Raw genomic sequence first — 17,822 nt, 5'->3', positions numbered from 1 at the left:
CAACCATTTTCTCTTAATAAAGGATTCCTGTTGGAAGAACTATTCCAAGAGTTCTGTCTTCTTAAGATGCAAAGTGGGGTGGGTCCTTACAGCTGCACTGTCCTGGGGTCATGTGACACACACACACACACACACACACACACACACACACACACACCACACACCCTTTGTGATCTTCCCGGCAGTTTTCTGACAAGCAAAGTCAATGGCCGAAGCTAGGTTTGCTTAATGACCGCCTGATTCACTTAACAACTGCAGTGATTGCCTTAACCGGCATGGTAAAAAAGTCGGGGACGACCCACTTAACAACTGCCTTGCTTAACAATGGAAATTTTGGTCCCAATTCTGGACATAAATCGAGGACTACCTGAATGCCGTTTCGGTGGGTATCTGGAGCTTGAGAATGAAAAAAATAGAGCCGAGGTGGCGCAGCAGTTAGAGTGCAGTACTGCAGGCCACTTTAGCTGATTGTGTTCAGCAGGTCAGCGGTTCAAATCTCACCGGCTCAAGGTTGACTCAGCCTTCCATCCTTCCGGGGTAGGTAAAATGAGGACCCAGATTGTTGGGGGCAATGTAAATATATATATACATTGCTTACTGGTGTACACCGCTTAGAGAGTGCTTGCACTTAAAGCGGTATATAAGTCTCATAAATAAAATAAAATAAATAAATAAAATTGCTGTGTGATGTTATGGCGACCGAGTTGCCATTTTTTTTTTTTTTTAAGGATTGGCTGTCAGATGTTATTTTTATCAAGTAATATTCGACTCTGTGTGTTTGTGTGTATGTGCATGCAATAGTGGCGAATATCTGTACCTCGGTTGTGGGATGAGGATGGAGATTCGTTCTCCGAGATGGTGGGTTGGCTTCCGAACACTTCGTTACCAGGCTGGGCGACCTCTTCAGCAGAGTCAAGGGGGGGTGCTTTGGGCCCCCCTAAACCCTGCTGAAGAGGTCACCCAGCCTGGTAACAAAACGTTTGGAAACCAACCCACCATCTTGGAGAACGAACCTTCACACACATATATTTTAGAGTGAATATAACGACTGCTATAAATTGGCAGAAATCTTGGGTGCTGAACAATAATAGGCAATAAATTAAATAAGAAACAAACGTAAGGATATAAAAGAGTTCTAGCACAGCTGACTTCTAGAGTGAAACGTTGAGGATTCATCAACATTAAATGTCTTGCGGATGTACAGATGGCCCAGATAGTCACTGTCTGTTATTATTAGACCTTTGGGGTATATAGTTCATGCAACACCATAGATATTCTGTTGCTGGTAGAGAAAAAAAGCCTGTAAAATGGAAAGTTATAAACTAAAATCTGTGTGGGAGTAACTGCCCTTCTTTCCTTCCACAAAAATTTGTATCCAAATTCACCTCCTTTCTTCCTTTTCTTCCATGTTTAATAGCATGGAATACCCTAATCCTTGCCAATCTCACAACCTCTGGATTGATGTTAAAAACCAGAACAAAATCCTCTTTTTAATATTAGCCAGAAATTGTTCTTTTTTAGATTATTTCAATGATCTGGCAAGAAACAGGAGAATTCTCAGATCGACGCACACATTTTCCCAAAGCAGAATAAGAGAAACTGATTGAGGAGTACAACTGTGACCGTTTAAACATTTGTCCATTTGAAAAGGTCATGAATTTACTCTTAGCCAGCAATTATTATTTGTGCTATTCTCACGTAACAAATTTGTCTTACAAATCCATCAACCAATGGATGTCCTGACGGCCACTAGTAAAAACCTCAAAGCCCCAAATCGGTATGTGCATATGGTTATTAAGTATTTCTGCATGACCCTTAAATTTTGCTATGAATGACCTTTTAAAGCACAATAATGACGGAAAGGTATTTTGTGAAAAGCTGGATGTGCAGATTCAGCACCTATTTCTTCTCCCTGTAGAAATAAATTCAAGGCATATAATGAAACCCTGTGACGCTGGAGCAGGCGGGCTCATGCTACCCATTTCTGAATGCCAGTCTGTGGGAGAATTTAACTGGATGGATCAACTGCGAAATACGCAGACCGGTCTCACTGTCCTTAGAAAAGGCCTTACTAATGATACAAACCATGCACAACATGGACTTGAAAACGTCTGAATGCTGACTTATTATTTATTTATTAAATTTATTTGCACACTTGGTGCACACATGAGGCAAAGTGATTGTCAGGTGGGTTTAATTTAGCTGTTGGTGGTCAAGACAACAGTTGAAAGCCCACTTTATGATTTAACTTGTTTGACATCCAAGAATGTTGATTTTTTCCCCAATAAATTATGGTTAAATAAACCATGGCTTGGCCCTATTATGCCCACCCTCATTGCAATAGAGAAGGCCCGCAACGCCTCGCAGAGTATTTACCTTTTGGAGCACCTGCTTCTCCTTGGCGTAGGTGTCTTCGACGATCTTCCGCTCCCCGTGAGCCTTCTCCAGGGCCAGGCGGAGAGAGTCGATTTCTTCCTGCAGGCTCACGAGCTGATTCCTGTCCCCCTTCTTCTGTTGATGGCGCTCCAGTTCCTTTCTCAGCCTCTCAATCTCTGTGCCGTGAGCAACGGCTGCTGTGGAGAGCTGCTCACTGAGAGACTTGTATTCTTTGTGCTGCAGAGGAAGAGGCAGCAGGAAAACAGTGAACTCACCGCTCGCCATTACAGAGAATAGCATTCAATTGTAAAATTGTAATTGTAAAGACTGCGGTTTTAAATATAACTAGACAACCTGCGCCCTGCTGATATGCTTCAGAGGTATTTCCATACCTAAACAGGGAAACAGAACGAACATGAGTGATCAAAAAAGCAGGGGGAGCAGGAATGACTTCCGACTTCCTTCTGGCTTCCCCAGTGAACTTTCTTGGGGGAATCTGGCAGGGAACATCAGAAATCTCCTTCCCTCCCCTTTCCAGCAGACAGGCAAATATGCTGGATTGGGGAAGGAACAAGGGGTTGCGTGACTGGCTTGGAAACTGTCCCGGAATGTTGAAAATAAAAATCACGCGACCGCAGCAGTAGCCCAGCACCTAGTAGCACTGAAGCAGCCACAACTTCCCCAACCTCTATTTCCTTGGAATCACGGCTCCTGAATTTTGGATACATTCTGTAAGTGAACACATCTGAAGTTCCTTGGTTCAAAAATTGTTGCCCTATGATGCACCATTTTTCCCAGTTAAGGGTCTGGACAACGAGAGTTTTAGTAGTATATAGATAGATTGCTCTTGTCAGTTTCCAAAGTTAAACATCACCCTCCAACTCTCACAATACAATGAAATTCTAATGCAGTTGTAATTTCCAGAACTATTCATGTTAGTCTGTTCCAATTACATTAATTAAGAATCTTCTGATAAAACGTACATTATATTTACCTTATACAGCCAGCAAAATGCAGATTTTAACGGATGAGATATATTAAAAAATATATAAACTTTAGTTCTTAAAATGATTTTGTCACGACAGAAGTATTTGTCACAAAGACACTAAAAAAAACATACACTGAAACTGCAATTTAAAGACTTTTTTCTATTGCATTAACCAATCAATTATAGTTTGGAAAGTTCTTATAATAAGAAAGTTTTTTATTTACACATTTTTTGTTCATTTCCAAAGTTAAAATACAAAATAACGGGGGGGAAAAGGAGAAGCAAACTAACAACCACCAAGTACTAATAAGAAAGCTTAATTTTAAGTCCTCATTGAAGGAGGACAGGACGAGGCAAAAATATGAAGAGACTCTTTTATGCTACTTTGCATTCCAAATGCTTTGCAAATGCTCGTGTATCCCAGGCTGTGTGACTGCCAGTGGTGAGAACACAATGCCAATCTGGAGGTGGCAACAGAAGCACAAGATCTAAATACTAACTGGTCCTCCACCATAGCCTCAAACTACTGCTTCATCATCATCATCATCATCATCATCATAGTTGGAAGGGACCTTGGAGGTCATCTAGTCCAACCCCCTGCTCAGGCAGGAAACCCTATACTATTTCAGACAAATGGCTGTTCAGTTTCTTCTTAAAAACCTCCAGTGTTGGAGCATTCACCACTTCTGGAGGCAGGTTGTTCCACTGGTTAATTGTTCTGACTCTCAGGAAGTTTCTCCTTAGTTCCAGGTTGCTTCTCTCCTTGGTTAGTTTCCATCCATTGCTTCTTGTCCTGCCTTCGGGGGCTTTGGAGAATAGCTTGACTCCCTCTTCTTTGGGGCAGCCCCTGAGATACTGGAACCCTGCTATCATGTCCCCCCCTCATCCTTCTCTTCATTAAACTAGACATATCCAATTCTAGCAGCTTTTGACTTGTAGCTGATATTGTTACTTTCTCTCCCTTCTAAGGCTTATCTTAGATGGGCAATTCACTTTTCCAAGGGGCCACATGAGAAACTGTGGACTGGGACTGTTGTGAAGGCACACACGCATACACACACGCAAGGTGTGTGTGGGGGGGGGGAAAATAGCAGTTGCCTTCCCAATAAAAGCAATACCACTGTACTGCGTACCTGGTGTACACTTATTTACATTTGATTCCTAATTTCCAAATGACCTCACGCAGCCCGGCCAGGGAGAGCCAAAGGCCGGATAGGGCCTGGGGGCTGGAAAAGGCCCAGATCTGCATTAAATAGTCTGTGTTGAATTAGAATATCATTCCTGCTTCTGAAAGACATATAAGAATTTAAGATGAACTGACATCCATTTCTAAATTAAAATCCAATTCAAAACGTTGCCCTAAATGGAGCTGTCCATGTAACAATTAAACTACAGAGTTTAAAACAATCTTCGTAAGAGACTCTTTTCACAGCAATGAAACGAAGGAAATGGAAACTTGGGAGAAAAATGTTCACTGGCAATGCCTGTTACACAAAACTCTCTGCCTCCACAGACACATTTTTATCTTCTCAAATCTTTTTAAAGTTATATGATGGAGTTCTGAGCTTGGTTATTCACTCACAGATGCCTCATTACTTAACTAGGTAACATCATCAGCCAGCAGACCACAAAGGGCATCAAGGACGCCACCGTTCAATCCTGAACAGGGACATTCTGCTCTATTAAAAGCTATATTGGTATCATTTTATTTTATAGTTTACTAATTTATAAGTTGGTTAGTAGTCCACAGAATTTATTTGACACGTGACGTAAAAATAACATTATTCCCAAATACATTTGATGTGTATCTAAACGCCTAAACCAGGGGTAGGCAACCTTGGCTCTTTTATAACTCATGGACTTCAACTCGCAGAATTCCTGAGACAGCTGTGCTGGCTCAGGAATTCTGGGAGTTGAAGTCCACGAGTCATAAAAGAGCCAAGGTTGCCTACCCCTGACTTAGGCTGCCGTTTTACTCCAGATAACTCAAGCTACCTGATCAACAAACCCAGTTAAATGGTGGTTTCATCATGGATGGCTTCTTTGCTTTATATAGTTGTCCATCTCCCTGAACCAGCCACGCTGAGGGGACAGGGAGAGGTTTCCCAGCTGAGCCAGGCTGGCTCAGGAATTCTGGGAGTTGAAGTCCACGAGCCAAGGTTGCCTGCCCCTGTCCTAGGCCAGGGCTCTTCAAACTTGGCCCTGTTATGACTGGTGGACTTCAACTCCCAGAATTCCTGAGCCAGCCACTCTGAGGGGACAGGGAGAGGTTTCCCAGCTGAGCCAGGCTGGCTCAGGAATTCTGGGAATTGAAGTCCACGAGCCAGGTTGCCTGCCCCTTTCTCTGGGCCAGGGCTCTTCAAACTTGCCCTGTGTATGATACGGTGTGACTTCATACTCCCAGAATTCCTGACCATCCTCTGAGGGGACAGGGAGAGGTTTCCCAGCTGAGCCAGGCTGGCTCAGGAATTCTGGGAATTGAAGTCCACGAGCCAAGGTTGCCTGCCCCTGTCCTAGGCCAGGGCTCTTCAAACTTGGCCCTGTTATGACTGGTGGACTTCAACTCCCAGAATTCCTGAGCCCAGCCACGCTGAGGGGACAGGGAGAGGTTTCCCAGCTGAGCCAGGCTGGCTCAGGAATTCTGGGAGTTGAAGTCCACGAGCCAAGGTTGCCTGCCCCTGTCCTAGGCCAGGGCTCTTCAAACTTGGCCCTGTTATGACTGGTGGACTTCAACTCCCAGAATTCCTGAGCCAGCCACTCTGAGGGGACAGGGAGAGGTTTCCAAGCTGAGCCAGGCTGGCTCAGGAATTCTGGGAGTTGAAGTCCATGAGTCATAAAAGAGCCAAGGTTGTCTACCCCTGGCCTAAACGCTGCTGGCGACATTAACCTAGCCTGGTAACGAAACGTTCAGAAACCAACCCACAAGCTCGGAGAACGAACTTTCACCCTCACATTGTGTTATGTCTACACATCTACACACGTGTGTGAAGGTAAACTTTTCCACGCCATCACATTTATGACTTGTATGGTAAAATACATATATTTCACTGATTTTATATAACATGTCGGAAGCCAGCCAAAGAAATTCATACCAGTTTATGTCAAGAACCTGGAAGTTAACTACCAAAACAGTAGGCTAATTTTGTAGCTATGACAGTGGTTATTAATTCTTTACACAAACCATTCAATGTCTTTCACAAATTCCCTATGCCTATGATTAGAAACTTCTATATGAATTCAATAAATGGTAAAAAAAAAAAAAAAAGATCTTTCGGGTTTCTCAAAAAGGAAAATTCTTCCAGGCATTCTGTGAATCTGGGACAGGAGAGTGAAAGTCTGGAAATTTTGATTCTGTACATGAAAAACTTTACAGACTCACATCTTCAGAATTCAAACCCTTTGAACTCTAGTTCTTTTGTGAAAATGCCCCTCGCAAGCAACTTTCTGTAGCTCATTTCCACCCTTAGCACAAACCCTTTATTAAAATGGTCTTCGAATTACTGACTCACTGAAATTATCAATGAAATAACCAACAGAAAGTTTCTCCCAAATGCCGGTGTCATAGCAAACCAGCATCAAATGCTCAGGTACAAAACTTGACAATGCTATATAGAACACACAAAGAGGTTATCAGGCAAGGAGGTAAATTCAGAAGTACAAAGGAAGAAGGATTCCTCAGAAATGTATGACTTAATCTGAGAGAGGGGGGTCCAACCTTGGCCATTTTAACACTTGTGGACTTCAACTCCCAGAATTCCCCAACTAGCAACCAGGATGATTAGGCGACTGGGGGTCAAACACAGGGAGAACCGTTGCTGGAATTGGGTGTGTCCAACCTCGTGAAAAGAAGGACGAGGGGTGACGTGAGAGCAACTCTTCCAATATCTGAGGGGTTGCCACAAAAAAGTCGGGGGGTCAACCTATTTTCCAAAGTAACCGAAGGGAAGACAAGAAACAATGGATGGAAACTGATCAAGGAGAGAAGCAACCTGGAACGAAGGAGGAATTTCCTGACGGTGGAACGAAGGGCTTCCCTCCAAAAATTGTGGGTGCTCCATTACTGGAGGTTCTTGAGAAGAGATTGGATAGCTATTTATCTGAAATGATACAGGCTCTCCTTCTTGAGCAGGGGGTTGGTTTAGAAGACCTCCAAGGTCCCTTTCAACTCCTGTTATTTTTTTCTTTTGTCATTCTGTTGGATACCCCTGATGTAGAAGATTAAAGTGTCGTAAGCTATCCACAAGCCATAGCCCAGGGATGACGAACCTTTGAGAGACCGAGTGCCCAAACTGCAACCCAAAACCCACTTATTTATTGCCGGGTGCCAGGTGGGCGTGGTCCACTGGGTGGGCATGGCTGTGGTCATGGCAGATTGGGTGGGTGTGGCCAAGGTGGGCGTGGTCACCTTGATGTTGCTCGTGGGGAGGGACGCCTGTGGGGGCCGGGCAGGGTTGGGGGAGATCCAGGGGGTCTCTGGCAGGTGGGGCGGTGGGCAGGAGGCTCGTCCTGCGGGGTGAGGCAAGGCGAGGCAGGGCGGGGGTGCCATTGTCATAGGGAAAGGTGAGGCAGAGGCCGGGGAGGCTGCTGCCTGACACCATCGGCCCCCGCACACAGAGGCCAACGAGCGCATGGGTGCTGGGATGCATCCGGCCATGTGGGACCTTGGTGAGTTAGCAGGCGGCTGGTTGAAGAGGGACGGTTACCATCTCCGAGGCATGGTGTGTGTGCCCACAGAGAGGGCTCTGAGTGCCACCTCTGGCACGCGTGCCATAGGTTCGCCACCACTGCCATAGTGTGACTGGCACCAGTTACACATGTTGCTAATTATGTTGCTAATTCCTGTTTCAAGCTTTCTCTTGACCTGCATCAAATTTTGGAACTGAACCTGTAATATTGCAGGTCCTTTCCCCCCACATGTCCTGGGCTACAACACTGGCCATCATTCAACAACCTTGTCGGTAACAGGTAACGAAAGTTGTCCGATACTTCTTGAAAGTTTCAAGTTCGAAGAAACTATTTTAGGTCATGATTCTATAATAAGATTATAATGCCCTTATTTTCCAATATTTTCAGTGCAATATTTCATCCTCAGCCGGCTAACTGCTGAATAATTTCACAAGACAAAGAACTGCACAGTTATGTCAACTCCATATGCTTCAACCATATCGTATTTATTGTATTTCTGTCCCAGTTATTTAATAATGCCCCTTCTGCTTGTTCAGATTGAACACACTGTTTTTCAGTTAAAATTCAGCTGAATAATTTTAGATAGCATGGCTTAAATTCAAAATCAGCCTTCACAAGAATAATTGTATTATAGTCAGTTAGATTATTATTTTTCTAGATAGAGTAAGTCTTTCCTCCTACTTTTTGTACATTTATAATAGCTACAGTAGATACCATCTTAGGCTCTAAGTACTTCAAATAATTACATTTTCTTCTTAAAAGTTGGTATGACCATGTAGAACAGGGAATGGAGTCTAATTTTAATCATCTTCCGGGTAACACAAACAGAACATTTCCGATGTATTTTACCTTAACCCTATATAATTTTCTCCAATCTGTTTTGTGCATGAGCACATCTGGTAGAGGAATGAGAAAAGTGACTATGGGAGAAATTATGATTTAAGTTCCATCATCTGCACTCTTAGTTTCAAACAGCACCACCCAATTCATAGGCCTAACATTTGCCAGAAATAGCGCTTAGTTCACTGATTTACAGTCAAGGAACAAACGATAAGAAAAAAAACTAGTAACAATAATCCAAAGAAAAGCGATGCTTAATAAAAACATCAGTATAACAAAAGAAGACAGAGCAAACTAATTGGGCTGGTTAATCCTGGCAGCTGGTCACACATCTTAAGGTTAACAAGGTTAAGAAACACTGGTCTAAAATAAAAGCTAAGCCCAAATGTTCCAATAGCGATAATCACTGGGCAGAATCTAACAGCCTCCTCTGGATATTGAGGTCCAGACTTCTTAAAGTGGATGGAATTGAGAAACACCAGCCCAGAATTTTGGCCTGCCCTCCAAAATTTCCCAAACATGAAACAACCTCGTTTTCTTAAAAAAAGACCCCTCCCTGTGGTTTGCCCCAAAGAGACCCCCAAATTGCCAGGGTTCACCGGAGAAGGAGGTTCATCATCCACTCACAGGGATCATCATCCACTTCCAACCCTACCCAAAGCTTGTTGACCCTGACTTGGACCAAGGTAAGGTAAAGGAGCCCCTGCGGATTTTACTCCACTAGCCATTGGCGACTCTAGGGGGCGCTGCTGATCCCTGTTTCAAGGCCATGGAGCCAGCGCTGTCCGAAAACATTTTCGCGATCACATGGCCAGCATGAAGCCACGTTGCACTGTTACCTTCCCATCAAAGTGGTACCTATTTATCTACCTGCATTTGTGTGCTTTCAAACTGCTAGGGTTGGCAGGAGCTGGGGCGAGGACAGGGGCTCACCCTGTCTCATGGTGCTCGGATCTCGAACACGGGCTGCCAACTTTCCAGCCAACCTAGACCAAGACTCATCAGGAATTTCCAGCTATAAAACCTACAAACCTATGCAAACCTGTTTTTGTACAGAATGAAGAGACAGACAAAATATGTACCTCCTTCTAAAAAAGAGCCTAGCGTTTCTGTTTGTAGCCCCTGATAAGGAAACTGAGATTGTTGTCACGTTCCCTGTTAGCTTAGCATAGCTTTTCCAGCACAAGTGCCGGAGGATCGGTACAAAAGAGGCTTAACAGCAAAGCCTGGCTTGGCCGGCAGTTTCATTTACTTTCCTGATAAAATGGAAGAAAGAGCCAATTTCTCTTTATAATTTGTCCATCATCTTATTTAATGCAGCCCGAGCTAGGATCAAGCCAGGCTACACGGCTCGGCTTTTGGTTTTATGCTGCTGGACACAGAAAACTTCGGGCTGTCAATTTGTTTGGCCAGCTTTGACCTTTATATTTATTTATAGCCATTCCAAGAGGTTTTTTTGGTTTGTGTATATGGAATTTTATTTTTCAACAATGTTGTTACGGCGCAAGCTATATGAGAAAAGTCTGAGATTATTGTGTGATAGTTTCACTCAGTTGAAAGACCTGTAAAAGTACAGCTCACCCATACTTTTAAATAACTAAATCAGGGGTCTCCAAACTTGACAATTTAAGACATGTGGACTTCAACTCCCAGAATTCCTCAGTCAGCCATATTGGCTGGGAATTCTGGGAGCTGAAGTCCACCAGTCTTAAAGGGTTGGAGACCGCTGGACTAGATGTTAGAGAACTGCAATGCTGTAAATACGAATTTACAGACAGGTGCTTTGATCTCTGGGATCCTTGACAATCTACTTGCAGCTCTTTAAAGCAGCTGGGACTGTGAAGCAGCTGCAGATACGTAGTTGCCTTCAAGAGATTCGGAGAAGTCCACGCTCCTATGTCCTTCAGCTGGAATTTAGGTGGGAGTTGAAGTTCACTGTAAACTTTCTGAAAATAATTGGTTCAACGCAAGGACTGTCATCGGCTTTTCACCCATCTACGAATGGGGCGGCTGAAAAAGCTTACGCAATGGTGGAACAATATCTTAGGTGCCGACAGACGAATATTTCCTGAATAAAATGTTGTTTAAGGAAGAAATCTTTGCCTTGAAGTTCTTTTAATTGGCTTCATCTGTCGGAACCATGACATTAACCCAAGAATAGTAACTCAGTACTGGGGCTGCTACTTGGGATTTTGCGGCTCAATGAATTTACCCGTTGAGAAACAGTAGTCTAGAGCAGTGGTGGCGAACCTATGGCACGCGTGCCAGAGGCGGCACTCAGAGCCCTCTCTGTGGGCACACGTGCCGTGCTCCGGAGATGGCGAGGGATTGGCCCCCACCACCCTGGCCCCGCCCACCCAGTCTGCCATGACCACCGTAGCCACGCCCACCCGGCATCCGGTGATAAATAAGTGGGTTTTGGATTGCAGTTTGGGCACTGGGCCGTTAAAAGGTTCGCCATCACTGGTCTAGAGTTTGTCAACCTATGGCCTGCAGGCCACATTTGCCTTGCCACCCAAAATTATCTAGCCCAGGGGTCCCCAACCTGTGGGCCTGTTGGCCACCGGGCTGTGAGAATGGCTGGCAAGTGCGCACACGTGTGCATGCACCCCCCACTCGTACTATGCCGCCACATGGGAACTAGTGGCCCTATTTGTGCATGCATGTGGGCGCTAGTGGCCGGTTTGTGCGAGCACACGCGCACATTTCCCTGCTCCTCCCTTTCCCTCTGGAAAGGCCGGGGAGCTTTGATCTAGCCCATAGTTCCCAAAATGAAATAAGACACTCATCCCATCTACAGCTCTGTAGCCTGAGACGCTGCGGAGCATGGCCTCATTTTCTCAACAAAGAAACCTGTCCCTAGGATTTGCCCCAAATAAGAGCCAGGATTCAACTAGGAGGGAGAGAGCTGGACAGTGAGATCAACAGCGTATAAATTTATAAACAAATAAATGAAAATAATAAAATAAGAGCCAGGATTCAACTAGGAGGGAGAGAGCTTGACAGTGAGATCAACAGCGTATAAATTTATAAACAAATAAATGAAAATAATATTTTTCTGAATTATTTCCCAAACTCCTCACAGCATTACTGAAGATCCCAGGTAACATTCCTGAGTCCCGTCATCTCTCATCCTGGATATTTATTTATTTTTATTTAACAACTTTCACTCTTTGTCTCAAGTTACCTGAGTTTGAATTTCACTGCTCCTTGCCTTTAAAAAAACCGTGCTACCAAATCACATCCTTGGAAGCCTCCTGGAAAATTCCCAGCATTATGGCTCCCCTTAGGACAGTGATGGCGAACCTTTTAGAGACCGAGTGCCCAAAAACTGGCCCCTCCCCCTCCACCCCCTTGCCCACCCCTGCTCTGCCCCCCCATCCCCCACCCCGCCTGCCCACAGGACCACTCACTGCCTCCAGGGCCTGCCGCAGATCGCCCAGGCAGCCCAGCAGCGCTATGGCAGCCACACCCTCTGCCTGCGCCCTGTAGCATCAACTATGCGTGATGGGGTGCGAGGGCAGAGTCTTGTCTACGCTGCCTGGCTGCCATGTCCTTGGCTGCACTGCTCCGTGTGGGCCACGCTCGAGGGCGAGTCTCCTTCAGGGGGGCTGCTGGAGAGGAGGGGGTTGCAGGGGGAGGCGAGGCTGGGGCAACAGCCTGTGTGCCCACAGAGAGGGCTCCGAATGCGCCTCTGGCACCCGTGCCATAGGTTCGCCACCACTGCCTTAGTATTTAGCTGAAGCTCAGACAGCCAAGGATTGCATTGTGAAAAGTCTGGACATCGCTCAGCCAGGAGAAATTAACAAAGCAAAGTCTTTGTCATCAAATGGAAAGAGAGTTGATAAAATAGAAAACAAAGAAATGTTCACTAAAGCACTAAGGGGTCACACCAACCTTGACAATTTTATACTTTCACGCTGTTCTACCAAGTTGTAGAGCTGGGCAATACTTTGTGGATACGGAGGCAAACAAAATGGAGGCGACTATTAGTAAATACTTCCATGCAGAAGACCAGGGAGATGCAGGTACACACAACAGAGCAAGACCTGGTGAATTTTACCTGTTCATCTATCTTTCTCTGTAGTTGCACAACTTTGTTCTCCATGCCAACATTGAGCCTCTTCAAGTGCTCTGCCGACCGGGCCTCAATCTTCAGAGCTTTCAGCTCCTGCCTGGCCTTCATGCGCCTGAAATAGCACTGGATAACCACGGCTGCACATCTGAACTTGGAGAGATTCTTCCGAGCCAGCCAAGCCCGGGTGTGTTTCTGGAGGATGACGGCCTTGTACTCCATAAGTATCTTAAAAGCACACGGACACATAGCAACGTACAGAAGAGAGGGGAAAAAAGAGGGTAGCATGCATCAACGTAGTAGAACACCATCTAGGAGAGTCTAGCTGTCATCGATCTCCACTGATCAATATGAATTTGGTTTTTTTTTTCAACAGAGCATAATCAAAAAGTGCTTACAACGGCTCTCAGTGTTCTCAGCGATGGCCCTCCTGGCTGGGAATTTGATCAGAGTAAGAGCACACACTCTTAGAAGTTATACAGCTTTGAAAGTCTCCGTTTTTGAGTAGTAAAGGGATCAGAAAGTTGATATACAAGAGTCGTTCCTAATCTAGTGGTCTCTTGATGTCTTCTAACTTCCACTATCCCCTCCTTGCGTGGTGGGTGGTTATGAGATTTGAAATTCAATACATCAAAAGAGCACCACACTGGGAGGGGGGGGGGAATTCCCCACTAAGGAACTTCACAAGTCGTCCGTGGGAAAATTCATGCATCAACTTAGCAAATGTTAATAGCCATAGCTCAGTTTTGCCATAAAATGTTCATCACCAAACAATGACATTGTTTGGCCACATTCTGATTTTTCTGCACTTCCGTGATGAGGAAGAAATAGCACTAAGCAAATATTATTTTTGCCCTTAGTAGTCTAAAAAGTCACCAAATCTCCAAACATTTGAAAGGTTCATTTTGGTGCCTACAGAGACATTATTATATCATCAACATAAGGCTAGGTGGCTATAAAATGTGCAAAAATGGAAGCAGATACGTTATTGAGTTTCTTTGCATAGGAATATCAATAGGAAATTGATGAATTAGATCACGGATGAGTATGCCTCAAGTATAAAGCTTGCAACTTTGTTTTACTAGAACCCCGAGATCAATAAAATGGGGTGTCACATGAGAAATGGTCCATAACTTGTAAGCAACATAAAAATACATCTGTATTTGGTTTGCCATAAGCCAGAAGTTCTAATATTCTAGCTATACAAGTTAACCCAGTTCATTTTAGCTAAATGTGCTTTGAAAATGTAGCCTGTACAGTTAGTTTGTGGCTGAATATGTGTATCAAACCAGTCCCAAAATTAGGTTAAATCAACACTTCATCTTTACACTGACTACAGGTATGGATATTATATAGAAATGTTGGTCAATATTTTGGTTGTGCTATTATTAAAACAATGAGACAGAAAGCAATTTAATCTATTAAAAATAGTCCATGATTTGTCTCAGTAGAACCATGATCTATTTTTTTCAACATCTTCATATTACATCCATCTGGACCTGATCCAACAAAATAATTATATTAAAATCAAGTGTGCGGTATTATTTCTTCAGCAGTTTATAATTTGACATGAATATGAGAAATACCAATTCACACTGCTTGTGGCAATTGTGAACGGTGAATAGCCATTATTAACACGTACACACTTTGTAGTGGCAAAATGATTGAAGTCTGACATTGCTCCCAAATGAATACTCAGTAGTTGATTATTGTGTCCCTGAAGGCACAAAGATAGACAATGGAATCCATCCACTATTATGGAACCGTGGTTAAAATGCTAGTTTAAGACAGGGATGTCCAACCTCAGCAACGTAAGACTTGAGTCCCAAAGGTGCTTTTTCAAAAGGCAACTAAGATTTTCTTTGTTTTTCCTTGAAAATGTTTCACTTCTCATCCAAGAAGCTTCTTCAGTTTTGAAGAACTGGAGTTCAGAACTGAAGAAGCTTCTTGGATGAGAAGTGAAACATCTTCAAGGAAAAACAAAGAAAGTCTTAGTTGCCTTTTGGAAAAGCACCTTAGGGACAACCGTAACCTAGATGACTGAGAATCTCCAGAGACATCTAAGACTTGTGGACTTCAATTCCCAGAATTCCCCACCCAGCATAGCTGGCTAGGAAATTCTGGGAGTTGAGGTCCACAGGTCTTAAAGTTGCTAAGCTTGGACCTCCCTGGTCTAAGAGTCATGAAAATGGCAACTCCGTGTATGCTCCTGAGTGGCGTCTCTCCGAGTCTCAGTGTCAGGGCTGCTAACATCGGATGTTCTTGCCTGACAATATATGAAGAAGCAGACATTCTCTATTCAACCTGTGTGTTACTTCCAGAGCTAAAGTTAGATAGTGTTGGAAGGGAGGGGGGGAATGTACTTGGGGACTAACAATATTTCAGTACTTTTCAAGGTTAGTTGTAACCAGACGAGATACGGGAGGGAAAGTTCACACTTCAAACTAATTGGAGAACGTGATTGATGACTGTTAAATGAAGGAGTGAGTTATACTTTGTTATGGGTGATTGGGGGGAGGAGAATTCAGATTTTGGCTTCACTATGTACGTGCGGAAACCATGTAGCAATTAAAAAGATTCTTTAAGGAAAACAATGCCTCAAGTTCTTTGAAGAGCTTCTACTTTCGGAACCATGACGCTCAGAAAGTGTGACTTTTCTTCTCTCTAGCCCGATGTTAATCTTTCCATTTTTCCCTGAGGTCCTTCTTCTCCGTGTGGCTTCACTAAGCTAGCAGCCCTCTGAAGAACTGCAGAAAAATTGCTTCTGTCCATGGAGCTTAAGCAGTGAAATATCTACAGTTTATGCTTCTGTACTCTGAAAGTGAGCTAAGTTCTGAGTCAGGGGAAAAGCCCAGCTTGGAAAGAAAAGGCCTAGCAATCACGATCGAATAGTGCTGGCAAGAAACACGAAAAGAGTTACTGAAGAGATGGAAGGTATCGGTGAAATATAACTGATGGACAGCAATAAGCTATGCTGCTAAATAGGCGAGGATGAAATCTTATTATGTAGTCCAGGAATTTCTTCCTATTAGGTTATAAATTATTAAGCATGCCACAAATAAAGGAAAGGCCGGGCTCAAAGCTATGGACCACAGTGTCCGGCTACGTTAACTTTTGAGCTGTTTTATATATAATATTTTCCCAGACTGTATAGTACATATACAGATAACCCACCAGGGATTAATTACAGCAAATACTTCCAAATAATGTTTTCTCAACTTCTTATTTCCCAATATTTCCCAATATTTACTAAATACTAACTTACAAAAGAACTCTAAGGATGCAATGTTGGACATCATCTGAATTCAGTAGAAGTCCCTCATTAGTGCTGGAATTATTCCGAAAAGTTAAGTAGCAGAATGCCTTATTAGAAAGAAGCAAAGGGTTATATTACAGTCAGTCTCGGATTCAGAGAACAGATTTGCCCGGCTATTAGTGAATGCTCCCCGAGCTTCATCAGATGCCTTCACTCAGAACTACAGGGGACATCACAAAAAGCAACTCTTCCATCTCCGTTGTGAAGAGAGAGCGACAGGCAGAAAGTCCCCCCTGTCTTTAAACACTGTGACTCATTTAACTAATCCTAATCCAGATGACAACCATACTGGGACAAGAAGAGGTGACCTTTCCATCCTGCCCATCCTCTCTCCTCTCTTCAGGCATGAAGAATCGGGACCACACACAGCGTTCCAGCTAAGATGATTTATTGCTCATGCCCACCACAGAGGAATCTAGTCAGCTAACTGTCAGGACTAAATAAGAGAAGAGATACTAGATAAGAGACAACTGAATTCAAGAGGGGTTGAGCGAGACCATTTGTGGGAGTGTAAGGACTCTAGGCTGATTACTCACTTGACTCTGCCCCCAGGCTCCACCTGCTCTTCTCTTACAGGTTGGCTCTAGAGGTCAAAATAGCGAATAGATGCAAAGAAATTGTGCAGCATAATAAATTAGAACCTAATTCCAATCCCCCAATCAATAAAAGTAAAATTAATATTGCTAACGATATTAGAGTAGAACAGTAATATAGTGAGAATAACAAAGGACAAACTGTTCAGTCTCTAAGAACTTGCCAAAGAAGCCAGATCTTGACAGCTGAACATGACTGACTGTTTGGGGACTTCTTGAAGAAGCCAGCCAACCGTGACCAAGTTCTGCTTCTACCCTCTTGGAGTGAGAAAACCTGGAGCATCTATTCCCTGACAAAATGAAACTTCTTTGGAGGAGTCCTAAAGATATCCAGCCTTTAGGTTCAAGTTGTTTTATAGATTATTACCAACCCCTTGAGTTTCATACAGAACCCTTCTGAAAGTCAAGGCAAGTTCCTACAGCTTAGATGCTATAAAATTAATCAGCTCTGGGCCAGTAGCCAGAGGACCTGCTGCTCCACTGCAGTTTTTGGGTAATACTCGAGGCCAGCCCCAGGTATATCACACTATCATAATCAGATATAAAAGTAACAAGGTTGTGAGTTACTATTCTTAGACACTCCTATCCTCACCTGTCAAACAACTTCAATCTCTCTAGCTCTATAGCAACAGGGTACCCATTTGTATTCTAAGAATTATGGGATAAAGCCTGTTGGCATGTCACTAGTTAATCCTTCAAGAGCAGTTTGAAGGTTACTTCAAAGAAAATAAAACCTTTGTACTCTTTGGATAGGATGGCATCCATCTGAGGATTTCAAAAGTGAACTTTGTTACAGGATTAATACCTAACAAAGGTTGGGCTCAGGTTTTATATGTAAGACGGATGGCTGACTTTCCAGATTAATTACCAATGAAGCAGGAAGAGATACCTCAAACAATGGAAGCTGATAGAGAAGACATCCACCTAAGACTTTGACAGGAGCTGCTA

General features: G+C 43.7%; 1 protein-coding gene across 3 annotated transcripts in view; it reads right to left on the bottom strand.

Annotated features, from left to right (window-relative positions):
* Window positions 1-17,822, bottom strand: part of LOC120297637 (unconventional myosin-Vb-like) — a 213,394-nt gene that overhangs the window by 16,281 nt on the left and 179,291 nt on the right. For 2 of the 3 annotated variants that reach the window (XM_039320484.1, XM_039320486.1), the window contains exons 21-22: window positions 12,954-13,193; window positions 2,377-2,613 (exon numbers count right to left, since the gene is read on the bottom strand). In XM_039320484.1, coding sequence (XP_039176418.1) covers window positions 2,377-2,613; window positions 12,954-13,193 — 477 coding nt within the window. The remainder of the gene's footprint in view (window positions 1-2,376; window positions 2,614-12,953; window positions 13,194-17,822) is intronic. The other variant, XM_039320485.1, reaches the window with a different exon arrangement.

Source organism: Crotalus tigris, unplaced genomic scaffold (genome assembly GCF_016545835.1).
Source record: "Crotalus tigris isolate CLP2741 ecotype Arizona unplaced genomic scaffold, ASM1654583v1 scf7180000023652.331455, whole genome shotgun sequence".
Lineage (NCBI taxonomy): Eukaryota > Metazoa > Chordata > Lepidosauria > Squamata > Viperidae > Crotalus > Crotalus tigris.
This window is presented reverse-complemented; position numbering and strand designations above follow the sequence as displayed.